The 16,155-nt window shown below is 33.0% G+C and overlaps 1 protein-coding gene across 26 annotated transcripts in view; it reads right to left on the bottom strand.

Moving 5' to 3' along the window:
- ATRX (ATRX chromatin remodeler) overlaps window positions 1-16,155 on the bottom strand; it is a 164,757-nt gene that overhangs the window by 99,916 nt on the left and 48,686 nt on the right. For 16 of the 26 annotated variants that reach the window (XR_012483909.1, XM_074277166.1, XM_074277170.1 and 13 more), the window contains 4 exons: window positions 14,211-14,263; window positions 13,425-13,549; window positions 10,635-10,748; window positions 3,722-3,831 (listed from right to left, as the gene is read on the bottom strand). Coding sequence is in view for 25 of the 26 variants with exons in the window: in XM_074277166.1 (XP_074133267.1) it covers window positions 3,722-3,831; window positions 10,635-10,748; window positions 13,425-13,549; window positions 14,211-14,263 (402 nt within the window). In the remaining variant the exon portion in view is untranslated. The remainder of the gene's footprint in view (window positions 1-3,721; window positions 3,832-10,634; window positions 10,749-13,424; window positions 13,550-14,210; window positions 14,264-16,155) is intronic. The other 10 variants (XM_074277186.1, XM_074277187.1, XM_074277175.1 and 7 more) reach the window with 3 other exon arrangements.

Below are 16,155 nucleotides of genomic sequence, written 5' to 3'. Positions count from 1 at the left end.
GAAAAAAACAATCTTTGTAAAATTCTTAGAATGTAACATTATAGTCTTTTTGTTTTAACTGATTCAGAGAGGAACTTGTACCAACCTCATCTATACTGGCTTAGTCCATTTTGATTTTTTACCATTTATAATTCCATTCAGTGAGAATTTATTAAGGCACAAGTATGTTTAAGAGATTGTTCCATCTATGCTCAAAAAGTTATCAAACTGTGCATACCCTTTGATCCAGCAGTGCTACTACTGGGCTTATATCCAAAGAAATACTAAAGTTGAGAAAGGGACCTGTATGTGCCAAAATGTTTGTGGCAGCTCTTTTTGTAGTGGCTAGAAAATGGAAAATGAATGGGTGTCCATCAATTGGAGAATGGTTGGGTAAATTATGGTATATAAATGTTATGGAATATTATTGCTCTGTAAGAAATGACCAGCAGGATGAATACAGAGAGGTTTGGAGAGACTTACATCAACTGATGCTGAGTGAAATGAGCAGAACCAGAAGATCACTATACACTTCAACAACAATACTGTATGAAGATATATTCTGATGGAAGTGGTTATCTTCACATAAAGAAGATCCAACTCACTTCCAGTTGATCAATGATGGACAGAAACAACTACACCCAGAGAAGGAACACTGGGAAGTGAATGTAAACTCTTAGCACTACTGTCTTTCTACCCAGATTACTTATACCTTCGGAATGCAATTCTTAAAGTCAACAAGAAAATTGGATTTACACACATATATTGTATCTAGGTTATACTGTAACACATTTAACATGTATTGGATTACCTGTCATCGAGGGAAGGGAGGGGAAAATATGGAAAAATGAATACAAGGGATAATGTTATTTAAAAAAATTATGTATATGTACTGTCAAAGAAAATTATAATTATAAAATTAATTTAAAAAAGAAAAGAAAAAAAAAGACATTGTTCCATGTAACAGAAGTGGAAAGATAAAAGAAAATTTACTTGGTGTCAAGACATTTACAATAAGCTTAAAAAGATAACATATTATGAATTGTAATATTCAGATGTATGGGTCTGGGGGATGAAAAGAAATGATTAAAAGGAGTACTGGAGTGGTTGCAGTTGTAACTTCTTTACGACTTACAACAGACAGCCATTATTTTTTGCCAACTCTAAGAAGTACAAAAAACTAGAGAAAGTGAATAATCTCATAAGTTTCTCCTATCATGTATACTGTGATAGAAAAACTTTTCCTACTTCAGGTTTGGATTTCAAGATAGCTATTGGTCCCCAAATAACCATTAGGCATCCCAGATTGTATTTTCTTGCAGAAGAGAATCTAACAGAAGTTAATAAAGGACAAATAATTTTGTCAGAAAGCCTTCTTCTATAGGCACATAGGACTAAAAAACTGGCAAAGAGGAATAAAATTCTTCAGAGCATATGGCTTCACAAAAGTCCCATTAAAGGGCAAGATAACTGTCATCTACTGGTACTGTTAGTGAGTCTATCACTTTGTCTAATTTACCTTGCAGAGCAAAAATAATAATAATAATTAAAGAAAAATTTTCCCCTTTCCTATGCCAAAGCCAAAGAATATAAGTGTAGAAACTCCAAAGCTAGTATATTAACTCCCTACCTGGTTATGTTCTAGTACACTTGGAAATTGATTTCTAAAGACCAAACTTTCACTGGGTAATGATTCAAATTAGTACATAACTGGTACAATTATTGTCAGTCAATCAAAATAAGTGGAATATAACTATAAGACTTAGAAAAATATTAGGTGAGACAATGACACATAGTGAAAAATACTGGAAGAATCTGAAGACAAGGAATTAAGTTGTAAACACTGAGATTTACTAGTTTTGATGATGTACACATCACTGTGGGTTTGTTTCCTCATCTATCGCTACCAAATCATTGAAATCTACTTTTTGGTAAATTTCTCATAATCCAGTATTTCTTGTATCTTGTCCTTTCCTTACTGTAGTATTCCGTCTACTGCTCTACACTGCACTTCTGAATAACAGCAAATTTTGTTATCACATTATTCTGGTCAAAATGCAGCTTGAAGACTACTAGGTTAAGAGGTCTCAACAAATATGGCTAACTTAGTACAGACACACAATCTGTCACTTGGCCCAAACTCAAAGCATGGGAGAGCTTGCTGGATCATTAGCTGAATAAGGAAAGCTTCAAGAAACTAAGGGTCACTTCACCATAGCAGAATAGAATCAAGAATTAGGAAATAAAACAACATTTTAAGAACGAAAATGCATTTGACAGCTGTACATAGTAGCTGTAACTAAAAGGTATACTCAGATATAAGTAAATTATAACATCCTGGTATAAACATGCTCCTAGCCCATTAAATAAACTTCATCATATCTGAATAAAGGGGGAAAAGTCCTTTTCCACTACTTTTGAAGATTTTTTTTTTTTTTGGTCCCTAAATGTAACATTTTTGTGACGAACTTCTCAAATGTTAAAAGTTCAGTTGAACTTATCAGGTGGCCATCTTAAGTCTGTTCTCCAGTGTCTGGGTCTTTTCATCATTGAACCTTGGTAGGCCTCCACATCTTCATAGGAAAATGATGAGGTTGAAATACAAGAAATGCAAGGTCCCATACAGACCAAGTTCTGTGATTCTAATCCTTATTTAGAAAATCTATTAATCCCACTGAACCAAAGAAAGAGGGTACTGTGTTGATTTTTTAACTTTATGGTACCACAGAGAAAAGTTTATGTAGACAGTATACTTTCATATGTCATTATCCTAAAAACTCATCCAATAATATTTGACCAAGAGAATGAGAGATTCTATATGCACTCTCAAAAGCTAATTTCTCTCATTCAAAAGTTTGTATTTATTTCAAAATCATTATACCTCTAAACTTTAAATCAGTAATAAAATTCAATCTATTAGAAATTTAAAAAAAATTGCTATGATCAGTAAGAAATGACCTAAGAATTTTTTATTGAGGGGAGAAGGGCCAAGGAGAATAAATTGTGGGTAAGTGACTTGCCCATGGTCATGCAACTGATAAAGTGTCTGAGGCCCAATTTGAACTCCAGGGTCAGTGGTCTATCCACTATACCAACAGACTCTCTTTAGAAAGATTAGAACTGGAAATAATTATAAAATTAAACTAAATATAAAAATGGGAAATGACACGTGACCATCATTGTTCTCAAAATATAAAGCATCATAATCTTTTTAGTGTAGCTATACCAAATTTACTCCAAAATTCTAAAATTGTATCAAATGTATCATAGACATTGACATGTGGACTATAATTGAGAAGACATATAAGGGATTCAGAAATAACTAAAATTCACATGTCCAAAAGTGAGAATAACCACATAACATATATAGCAAAGCCTTCTCTTTCAGCAAGGTTTATAAAACATATAGCAATTAACACTTCACGCTTTGTGAATCAGAATATTAATAATTTTAAAATTACTTCTATTAATACAAATCCCTTTGAAAAGGTTGATGGAATGAGATCATCAGCAATAAAGGAAATACCCATATTCAACATTACAGATCAAAAAGAAAACATCTAAATTTCACAAAATGTTTTCCACCTAAAATCCCTATATTGTAGATAAAATAAAAATGCCACTCTAAAATATCAAGAGAGCAATTGACTCCTATATCCTTACTTCACATTTGGAAGATAAACACAGAGCTCTTAGTATACTCTTTCTGAAAGATCACGCTCTAGTAATCGTACATACATACCTTACAAATCAAGACTTTCAGCGTAGGGTGTCTATAAATTGAATCTTTTTGGAAATGGTTCACTTGCTGTCCACAAGCTGTGCAGCTCACAATTCCATGCAGCCCTTCTTCTAGAACAGAAACATCCCCATCATTCACAAATAAGATATTTCAACAAATAGAATCATTGTTTTATAACCATTCTATCCTTTGACATTTTAGTATCATTTTATAACATAATTTTCTTCGAGAATGCCAACAACAAAACAAACACACACTTGTACTTTTTATAATATTATAAAATTTCTGAAATTTAGTTTGAAACGTGAAGCAATTCTATGTAAAAATTTTCAATACAAAAACAGATACTTTTTTCTTTTCTGTTACAGCACTACACAATATGCTTACATTTTAAAGACATTTATGTACTATCTTTGTGTTCCTATAGTAATATTGGAGATGTCACATTGCATTAATCACCATCACCACCACCACCACCACCACCACCACCACCACCACCACCACCACCACCACCACCACCACCACCACCACCACCACCCTGTCCCCAACCCTGGCAAAGAAGTATTTATTAAACCTTCTAAATGTTAGACTTATAATGCTATGGATTCTGGGTTGGCAAGGCTAGAAACAAATGGGCAGAAGAGAAAGTCTTATGTGGTTGCCAGGATTCCAGAATGGAGAAATAGTTTTGTAGAACAATGTTCATTAATGTTAAGTCTGCTGATCCCATCTTACCTAACAATTCCTTCAAAGAGGTGCTATCTCAAAATCATCATAAACAAAGGACTTCTGTCTTCCTAGTAACAAATTGGAGATCACTTCTGTCCAACAACAGAAGACTGACTGAACAATATATTAACAAAACAAAATACTCCATGGAAATAAAACAATGGCTATGAAGCATACAAGGAAAGACAGGAAGATTAAAATGAGATGATACAGAACAAAATGGGCAGAAAGAAATGTATACGCATCTTTATGTATAGAAATGAACAAGGTAGAGCTTTCATTGGTATTTAAAACTCATATTAAAAAAACTCTTTCCACCAATGAAGTCCAGGCAATTTGCTAATCAGTCATAAAAGACAGAGAAGTGAAGGGATTTGAGTCCAGATTCTTCTGGCTTTAGGACCAGCTCTATTCACTTGAGATAGAACTGGGATAGAAAAGAAGAAGATTGGAGAAAAGGAATAAAGAAAAGGCCAAAGGTCACGGAGCCTTAGGTAAATAAAAGTCATAGAGTAAAAGCATTTTCTTGCTTTTTAACAATCTGTTCAATTGTATTCGTAAAGATTTTGTCTTTTCTACTTTTACTTAATCCTGTGAAGTTACTATATTAATAAGCATAAAAATGCATTGTTCCAAATGGTTTTTAAAAAGCTCTGGGGGTTCTTGATCAGTTTCTTTTAATGTCATTTCAATTTTGCTAAAAGCATTCTCTTGCTATAATGTTACACAGAGCCCCCCAAAAAGCCTAAAATATTTCTTGAGGTGAAATCAGTAGCTTCCCAACTGTATGGCAGCAAATCCAACAATCTAACTGAAATGGATGAATATTTACAAAAATATAAATTGCCCAGATTAATGGAAGAGGAAATAAATGACTTCAATAGTCCCATTTTAGAAGAAATTGGACAAGTCATTATTACTTTGCTATGAAATGAGAGGCTTCTGAAAGTCAAGCAATTTTGTCAATATTGCCTATTATTACTCTATTCCCAAGAAGTGGCTGCTTGGATGAATTCAGAAAGGCTTGGAGAGACTTGCATGAACTGATGCTGAGTGAAATGAGCAGAACCAGAAGATCGCTGTTCAATGCTGTATGAAGATGTATTCTGATGGAAGTGGATATCTTCAACATAAAGAAGATCCAAGTCACTTCCAGTTGATCAATGATGGACAGAAATAACTACACCCAGAGAAGGAACACTGGGAAGTGAATGTAAATTGTTAGCACTACTGTCTATCTACCCAGGTTACTTATACCTTCGGAATCTAATACTTAACATGCAACAAGAAAATTGGATTTACACACATATATTGTATCTAGGTTATACTGTATGGGATTGCCTGTCATCTAGGGCAGGGAGTAGAGGGAGGGAGGGGAAAATCTGGAAAAATAAATATAAGGGATGTTATAAAAAAATTACTCATGCATACATATTGTCAAAAAAATGTATAATTATAAAATTAATAATAAAAAAAAAGAAGTGGCTGCTTAATGGATACTAGTACTACAATTTCATAAAGGCTATGAACAAAGGAAATAAACTATTTTGAGAAACACCTCAAAGGTTCCAAAGGAGACTAAAAGAAATCATGTATCAACCACATCTTTCTCCACCAAAATACAAGAGGACAGGTAGCATGTTTGATGCATAAATACAGATGATCAATCTGAGCAAACAGTTTGAATTTACAAACTCTAAGGAGGAATACAAACTATTAAAAGAATAACTAAGGCTGGTTTGATAGACGCACTGTACTCACTTAATGACAGAGTCAAAATATCATTTAATTTTAATTGCCTTTTGTGATTAATCAATTTTCATGAAAATTTCAGAATTCAGTTGACAACTATTTACTGGAACTTGTAAAATTAACTCAAGGGAAATATTAGATTCTTTTTCAGAGGGAAAAAAAAAGAAAATAAAATGAATGCTACAATTCAGAAAACAATCATTTCTTTAAAAAGCAAGTAAGTGGGGCAGCTAGGTGGCGCAGGGGATAGAGCACCAGCCCTGAATTCAGGAGGACCAGAATTCAAATCTGATCTCAGACACTTAACACTTCCTAGCTGTGTGACCCTGGGCAAGTCACTTAACCCCAGCTTCAGGGGGAGAAAAAAAACAAAACAAAAGTAAGTATCACTTGAGGTATAAAAATTAGTTAACTTGTTTTAGTGAAACAAGTACAAAATAACTTCACAAAATTTCTAAGCAAATTAGAAAAAATGTATTTTCAATGTTATGAAATGTTAAGGAAAAGTAGGGAGATGCAAATGACAATTTCTCTACAAAATTAAATTTTTAATTACCTGATTATCAGATGTTATCATTCAAGAATTCCATGTGAATAAGATCATTTGCCCTGATGTTTTCATGATCTTGAAAGGCCATGAAAATTAATATATTTAAACCAGCTCCCCACCCCAAAAAAGAAAAAAAATGGAAACAACACAATCCATACAAGCTGTAGGAAACTGCATGTATTTTTAAAGATTTAAAAACTGTTTCCAAAAATTCAATGGTGAGTGGATATGAAAATAAACAAAAATGTAACTACAAGGATGATGCAAAGAACAGTTTTGCTTGACTTAGCTGTAATTCATGAGAAATGAATAATTTGAATGGCTGTACCAATATCTATCTTTATGCACTACAAGATTTTCTGAATAAAATTCATATTAATGTTATTAATTTAATTTTCAATTTCTACTTAAAGACATTTCTTCTTTTATTCTTCAATCTCATGTCAGGAGTGCTTCAAAGCAAACACAAACTGTGGCATTATGCACACTGATTTGTAACTTATTGCAGCCAAAGAAGATAGATGAGAAAGTACTAAATATCTGCCATGCATTATGCTACCTTACAACTTCTCATGATTCCACAAAGCAATCAACTTCATACCTCAGTTGCTTTCCCTCTCAATAAGCACAGCACCATTTTATAACTTTTTTTTTTAACAGGACCTATTGGTTCTCCTGGTATAGATAACTTTACTTATCTTCCAGAGTACATGGACACCTTTGCAACTTCTTTTCATAAAGAGCTGCCTAGGATGCTAAGAGGTCAAAGACTGGCCCCAGGTCACAAAGCCAGTATTTGTCAAAGGCAAGACTTGAATACAAGTCTTCCTGATTCGGAGGCCAACATTCCACTACGTTGAGCTGTCTTTTCTATCATTTCGTAATCAAAAGCCCATATAAAAGAAAGTCCTATTTATATGAAAAATTAATTTATATATATATATAAATAAAAACACTTAAAGAAGTACTCAAACATAAGTATTAGAGATATATGCCTGACCCCAGAAGGCACCATCTACAAGAATTGATTGATGAAAGATTATCTTCTCTATAGGATCTCTTGTGTAACAGACGCAAGAGGATCAAATAAATAAAACAGAATTAGTCATGTGTTAAGAGGGTAAAAATGTGAAGATAGATTAATAAGATATTCTCACAAGTGTCATTAAAACAGGATGCTACCTGTGTAAGTTTGAGACCTTATTTTCAATCAAAATAAAGCAAACTAGTTATTCAGGAAGAAACCGAATATTTCTGAGATACAAGACTAGAATGTATTCTGTGAAGTTAAAAATTAACATGAGTATTTCCAGTGAGCTACAATAGCAAAAAGGAAACATCAAATCTTGAAATCCCGAGTCACATCATGGAAAGGCACTATATAAATGTAATATTGAACTGATCATAGACAGTAAAGAGGAAGACAGAGAATCATTTCTCAAAATGATATTTAAAAATACTACCTCAAAAACTAACCAGTGTGTAACCAAGACCCCCTTGTAACTAACAGGACATATTTACTAAATTTAACCCAGGGCCATGAAAAATAGTAAATCATACTGACCCTTTAAAATGCTTGAATCATCCTTAGCACACTAATCCAAACAAACAGATTAAATTATTGTCAAAAGTCACATGAATACTTCAGTAGACATGAAAAGTCTACTGAATACTCCACTTTTCTTTTCATACTACCAACTTGTATAAAGAATTTGCCACTGGTGCCCTGGTAAAATTTCTTCTACTCTGAAAAACAATAAGACATGGAAAACCAAGGCCATATTGCCAACACATACATAAAAACAATGAGGCCTTTTCTTCATACAGATATTTCTATAACAACAACCAAATCTATGTGATGTAGGCAGTGTTTTCTGAGGACCAGCCTAGCTAAGGTCAAGTACTCATCATCACAATGGCAATAGGAAGAGGAATCTTTTTACCATCGCAAGTCAGAGAGATAGTAACCTGCATCAATGGAATAAGATGGATTTAAAAATCTTTACATATAAAAGTAAATATTAACAAGAGTGCATGTAGAAGCCAAAAAATCAATCTCAATGTTAATTTTGTTAACTTTCCAAAGTCTGAAAACATCAATTTAAAAACCAACAGGAAATGTTTAAGCACTACAGTACCTACAAATGTATATAGCATTGATCAGTTTGAAGCATGTCAGACAAAATAGGGCTGAAAATGACAGCTTAAACCTACCAGCAAGAGCTTAAGAAAGTGACTCAAAAATCCCCAATCATTTCATTTTACTCCATGCCTCTAATACTCCTAACTTTAACTTTTCTCCAGCAGTGCTTATTCTAAATCTCCTCAAATGACTATTTCTATATTAATTTTTGCCAACTATTCAATTTCAGAGTTGGGGAACCCAAAGCAAGTTACGTTAGTATTCAGCGGAAAAAAAGTGCTCAGAAACCTACTACCAGCTTTACCCTGGCTGCCAAACTGCCAGTTCTCTTATACTTTAAGGAACAGGGTTTGTGGCTTGCAGTTGCTGTTATTTTCAGTTCCTCTTCCCTGGCACTAAAAGACTACTATATCATCTTTCAATGGATTTCCTTCAAAGGAACACCAATATTTGAGTAGAGATATAGCATCCCTTGGTGTACATAAACAACGTTTCCACAGCATTCTTCGACAGAAGCTATTACTTAGGGAAAAAAAAAAAAAAAAAAAAAAAAAAAAAAACATCATTTTTATAAACATATTTTCCTAGTTCCACAGTGAGGTGAGTGCTTTCAATGGCTTTAATACAAATAAACAGGATTTCATTCACAAAGCCTTTTCTTTCATATAGACACATCATAAGCTACACTATAGTGACACATAAAGTAAAAATCTGATATTGTCTTTAAGATTTAAGGAACATAGGAGTATAACTTCATGGGGATATAGAGGAAAAAACCTGCTAAAGGTGGATTCTTTCTCACCCCTCATGAAATGATGAAACCCCACACCTACACAACTAGACTCAATAGTTATAAGTTTCAAAATAAGCCCAGCCTGTGCTAAAGATACTTATATCAGGGCAATGGAATGGATTAAGTGGTTGAGTGAGATAAGGTGCTAGGGGGTCTGGGGACTGATTGCAGATTTACACAGATATACTATTTTACCTGATAATCTACAAGCAAAGAAAAAGACTGATTAACTTCTAATGCAAATACTTTCTAATTAGTTGTCTTTGTTTTTTTAACAGACAAGACAGGTACAGGAGAGCTATCATTGTAGGTAAGAGAAGTCCCTGTGAGGTGATTCATAAATTCATTTGTCCTCTGATAATTGAGAGGATATTTCCTAAAATCATTGAGACAGAGAAACCTCCCTTATTCTTCTATTATCAGTATTGAGGCAACACTGGTAAATATCTTTCTTCAAAATATTTTCTTGATGCCATGAGGAAAAAGCCCAAAATGAAGGCCCCAGACCTAGATAAAACTTGAGGCCTCTACTACGAACCATTAAAAACCATATTGGCTTTTGGTACCCATGAACCAATATGTATAAGAACATTATTTATGTAGGTATGTATCTCCTTATTTAAAGGAACATGAAGGCCTGAAACCCCTTCCCAGGGCTGATCACTGTTAAATAATCCAAGATGAAAAAAGCTAATACAAAAAGGCATGAGGTAGCCCATTAGCCATTAAAGGCAAGGAACTGACACAAGATGAACCATTCTATTCTGTGCTTCCAAGTGCAGAGAGAAATGGAGATTATTCTCAAGCAATACTTTTAATAAACACGGCTGAAAATGGGAGGTATTTTTAAGGAAGCACAGAGATTTCCCGAATGTGGTCATAAAAAGCCATTTTAACTTATGTTTTTAATTATTATTATTTTTTTTTTTTTTGCAGTTGTATTTACCTCCGCGTTTTTTGAGATTTTCAGTTTTCATTTTACTTCTGCTTCTAAATTCAGGCCCTTTAAAATCATCTTTGTCTTCATTCAGCACTGGCTCTGGTTGTACAACCACTGTACCTAGAATGATTTCATTTAGAAATTGAAAACCATTACACATCTTAAATTTGCACATGAAGTGCAAGACTATAGATCAAGCTAACAATGCTGTTAACATAACTTTGTTCTTTCAAGTTTTCACACTGTTATGAGGAACTCTTAGAAACAAATGGAATAGGGCAATGGAAAAAGGGCCAAGTGTTAACAACCAGGTTACCTGTTAGAATACAGTTCACAAAGACTGAATAAAATCATTAATTATAACTTGAACATAAAATAATGTGTGACTTGAGTCCAATTCGTAATACTCTACTATTCATCACTCAAAAAAATCATGAAAAATGGACTTTACAGGAGTTGTATTAAAGAGGCCAAATAAATAAAAAGATCAATAGATAAATGATTCAACCTGAAAACCAAATTCTTCTTTCACAGTTACAGATGGTCAATTCAGGAAAGAATTGTAGTCCATGGGAACCGAAATAGCATATATTGCTATTAGATGATTACAATGTTCTGTAAAGCAGCATATCCTAACAAGGGTGGCCTAAATTTCTGACATACTGCAAAAGGTTCCACTTGCCATAAATAGAGGGATGAAATCTACAAATGGTGTAAACTATTTAAGTAAGCTAAAAGTAAACACTATAGGATTGGATTGTATCCCTCACAAAAGATAATTTTGCAAAAGGACTCATTTTACAATGCAATGTCTCCTTAAATATCAGTGGTTACTAAGATAGCACATAAATCTATGTATGAGTAGAATAAAAAGGGAAATTGGCAAGGACTGTTGTCTTTCTGATTTTTTTTTTTTTGTGCTTTTTGAGGTGAAAACTAGTAATTGGAAGTAAGTTATAGAATTTAACTTTTCAAAGTGTTTGAAAGTTCCTAGAGAAAGAGGATACAATAAACTGAAATATCCCCCAACTAACACATTAGTTAATATACTGGCAAGGATTATAATTTCAAAAAATGACATTTAATTATGTGGACAACTTCATTTATATACTTCAACATATACTTGTATTTTAGAGAAACTAAATATATCTCTGTGAAAATAACAAACATTAAGGGAGTCATTCCTAAAGTTTTTGTTTTTTTTTTCCCCTCAGAATTTAAACACTATGCAAGTGGAAGAAAGGAGTGATCTGGGGTTGAAGGTAGCTGTGGCAATTGATGTTATTAGCAATGCCACATTTATCATGATGTTCAAAGCCTGTAGGTTCCAAACTCCTAACTCTTATCATAAACTGTTCCACTGGGGTCTTCCTAGAAGCAACCAAAGAGAAAATATGCCTCAACGACAAAATCTCCAGGGGTCCTTTTCCCATGGGGACCCAACCTTGCCTGTCAACAAGTAGCCAAAACCATTACAAAGAATTATCTTTATCTATTTAGAAAGATCCATTCTTCTTCGATCTCCTTATATCCTCTCAGCCATTATTTTTCCCTATTCTGTTCTTGACTCTTTATTTCTGCCTTAATAATTCTAGGAAAATAAATTCATTTCCAATACCTAGCAGTAAATGCAATCTTCCACCCTTCACCACCATGTTTGCAAGTAACACAACTTAAAGCATATCAAAAAGGATTCAGAGATCTAGGAGGTACATAAACAGAAGAAAATGAGTTGGGAAAAACTGCTGTAAATGAACTTGAGGATAGATCTCTGAAGAGCACTGAATTAAATACTTAATAAAGGGATAATTATAAAATTTTAGGGTTGTTATACTATGAGGTGTTTTTTTTTAACCCATTTCAGAAATTTTAGCCTTTCTCTGTTTTTCTTTCATCATTCAAACAATTAGTCCTTGGCTGATATGCTTATTGCTTTGATTTTTACTTTTTGTTTACTCACACATAAGGGGGAAATAAAATTATTTTAAAAGTTTATTACAAGCTTTTATTATCTTCATCATTTCATGTATATCAACAATATACTTAAGAACAATTCAGGTGCCTCTGATCTACCCATTATTTTTATTCAATTCATAATGAATAGCTTAAATTGGAAAGTTCAAATATATTTTAAACATGATAATATAAAATTTACCTTTCAAAAATTGTTAAAATTTTAGAGCTAAAATGTTTGATAATACAGGTAACAGTAACCCTCTAATAATAAAACTATGTTGGATTTTGGGTAACAATGTTAAAAATGAACAGTTTCAAATATATTTCATGCTCTTCATATCCACCCCAAGGAAATGATCTGACCAAAGTTTAAAATTGTTAGTAAAATATTTAGTAAAACTGAATCCTGAATAAAAGAATAATAACCCAAGTTGCTTTTGGTACTCAAATATGACGTTTAAACAAAAAATCCTTTCTAAAGGAAGAAGAAAGAGAGAAATAATGCTCATTTTGTAGAAAGCCAGGTAAATACTAGGTGGAGTTGAGCTATGTAAAAGGATAATAAAGTTGAATCTGCTATGAAACATACAGAGAATTAAATGATAATATAAAATTCTTTAAAGGTGTCTAAATAATAAAACTGGACAAATTGAGAACAAAAGGACTATAAAGTCATTACCTAAAATGCTATTTCTGGCAATATGATTCAAATCTTGCAGGAAAATGGCTAAACTATAATTTTCTTTAAAAGAATTTCATGTGTTATGATTATGGAAACACTGAAGATTTTTTTTAAACAAATGAAATTATTTTACATCTATGCACACACAAATGTGTTACCTTTAGGCAAGCTTTGCATAGCTATATCGTTTTCTGTGGTGTCAATAGAAACGTCTTTATTTATAGTTTCGTCAAAAGCTTGTTCACCATCTGATTCTACATATTTTGTCACAACAGTAGGCTTCCTATAAGAAAAAAATAAGGAAATTTGATAAAGCCAAGTTAAACAGAATAGATAGTAATAACTGAAAATATTTCAAACAACTAGAAAAATACTTCTAACTAAAGATATGCTTAGGCTTTAGAAAGCAGATGAATGCACTTGTGTGTTCCAATATTAAAAATAAAACAACCTTTTAATTAGGTTTCAAGAGAAGCTTTTGGTGGCCAAACATGACCTGCAGGTCTATTAAGATGTAGTCCTCATCTGCATTAATGCTATTCGATGTGTGTATTCTGCAATAGTTGGATGACCTTGCTATTTACACCTCCCTTGACAAAGGAAAATTTTACAATTCCTGGAAAAACTAGAGTTGGTAAATTCAAAAACCTTAGGAGATGATTCCCATCACTCACCTATCCTCAGGATACTGAAAATCCATAGTAGAGTTGAGCAATACATCACATGTCCAATACTGTAACATCTGATACATCACTGCCTGAAAAGCACTACTGTTTTAAACTATTAACTTCAGATTACATAAGGGGAAATCACTATCTACTATATAAAGTTGATAACTGTAAAAACTTGTAAAGACAATTTACTTAAAATGAAATCAGAGTTTTCATCAATTTTTGGTTCCAAATAAAAATGACCTTAAAATAATTTCCTTTGTACCAACTAACCTTTTTGAACGGGATGGTCCTAAAGATTTGGCTCTCTCTGAAGAGGTATTTGCCTAAACAACAAACAAATACAATTGTAAAAAACACAAACAAAACAAAAAACAAAACAAAACAAACAAAAAAAACACCCTGCAACAAATGTTTTCCCTTTACTGTAGTAATGATGTCACTTTGAATAAAAGCCCCAGTAATTTAATTTATTATTTCTTTGGGGGAGGGAGTTGAGAGAAGGAAGACAATCATGAGCATTGTTGCTGGACTGTATTACCTAGTAGAATAAAAGACAAATGAGAGCAGGACAGGTTTGTATCCACCAGGCCCTGTTCCAAAATTCACCCTCAGCAATGCCTCCCAGATAATAAACCTCCCCCCCCCTTAGAAACTGCTATAAGATAAAAGACCATTAACTATGAATACTTTACCTCACCAGTGCCTAGTATTTGAATATTGTTAAAATGTACAGACAGTTCCAGCTTAGCCTATATCTTTCAAACAAAATATTAAGGGAAAAAAACATTACAGTTATTAATTCCATAGGAGAAAGAAAAAAGAAGGGACAGTTGCTCAAACAATATAACAGCAGCCAACGCACATAAGTTACAAGATCCTCCATTTCAGAGCCCTGAGAACAATGAGATGTTAAGCAATGGCCTGCAATGGAAAGAACACTAAATTTCAGAGAAAAACCTCTAAGCTTTACTTTGTCCTCTACATTCACTGTATAGCTGTGTTCACGATTCTTCTGGATTTAAGTAAGCTGACATTTCTTACCCAGTAATCACAAAAATATTTACCTTGTTCTTATTATGTAAAAATTTGGCAATTACTTGTCTGTGCATACAGGGTTTGGCCCAAGAAAGCCAACACTCCTGAAGCCAGCACTATGAAGAAGCAAAGAATTTGGAATATAATACTTATATTCCAAAATATACAAAATAACTTACCCAGAAAAACTTAATATAATGCTAAAAGGGAATATGGGCCTTTTTCATTAAAAAAGGATTGCCAAGTATTCATAGTGAAAAGACCAAAACTGCAGAGAAACTCAGAAGGTCAAATACATCAATTAAGCAAAAATAAAAAATTAAACACAATATATAATAACTCATCGAACAAGGATAAACTGCTTACGTTCAATTATTTGGGGTCAAAAAAGGAATCCAATTAGAAAAGGCTGAGGGGTGCTAATTCTATGTCTTAATGGACTTAAAAGAAGAATGTAAAGAGAGGGAAAGAAGAATATGGTGGGGAAGGGTCAGGGAGAGATGCAGAAAACTTTATAGAGTAAATCCTGGTGTGAAAGTAGGTATCCTTGCAAACAAGGGCTGAGGGAGCAGCTTATTCTCCCCTGAACGAGTAAAAAAAAAAAAAAAAAAAAAAAAAAAAAAAAAAAAAAAAAAAAAAAAAAAAAACACACAGACACAGAGCTGAGTAGAAAAATACATTTCAGGAAACAGGCAGATAGAAGGGAAAGAGAAAAATGGAGAATTAAAAGGAGGAATTACTTCCAAGCAAAAGAAACAAAAAGAAAAAGTATACATAAAAATGTATGCCTCATTTTGAGGTGACAAAGAATGGGAATCTGAAAAAATGTTCATCAATTGAGGAATGGCTGAAAAAATTATGGAATATAAATGATGGATTATTATGTGCTGTAAGAAATAATGAAAGAAGGTTTCAAGGAGTCCTGCTAGGACTTACAGATTAAGAGTGAACAGATTACAGACTAAGAGTGAACATAAAGACAATACAGTGATAATACAGTAAAGATAAACAACTTTGTGAAGGCCTCAGCATACAGAATGAGATTTGAGGGTTGTTTTTTTTTGAAGCAGCTGACACAAAAATATATTTTATTTGACATGTATATGTCTGTGTGCTAGTGTTTATAACAAGGGTTATGTTTTCTTTCAGTTCTATCAATACTTAAAATTAACTCCGACTT

The sequence above is a fragment of the Sminthopsis crassicaudata genome, chromosome X (genome assembly GCF_048593235.1).
Source record: "Sminthopsis crassicaudata isolate SCR6 chromosome X, ASM4859323v1, whole genome shotgun sequence".
Classification (NCBI taxonomy): Eukaryota; Metazoa; Chordata; class Mammalia; order Dasyuromorphia; family Dasyuridae; genus Sminthopsis; species Sminthopsis crassicaudata.
Note: the sequence above shows the minus strand (reverse complement) of the source record. Positions and strands in the feature narration are given on the sequence as shown.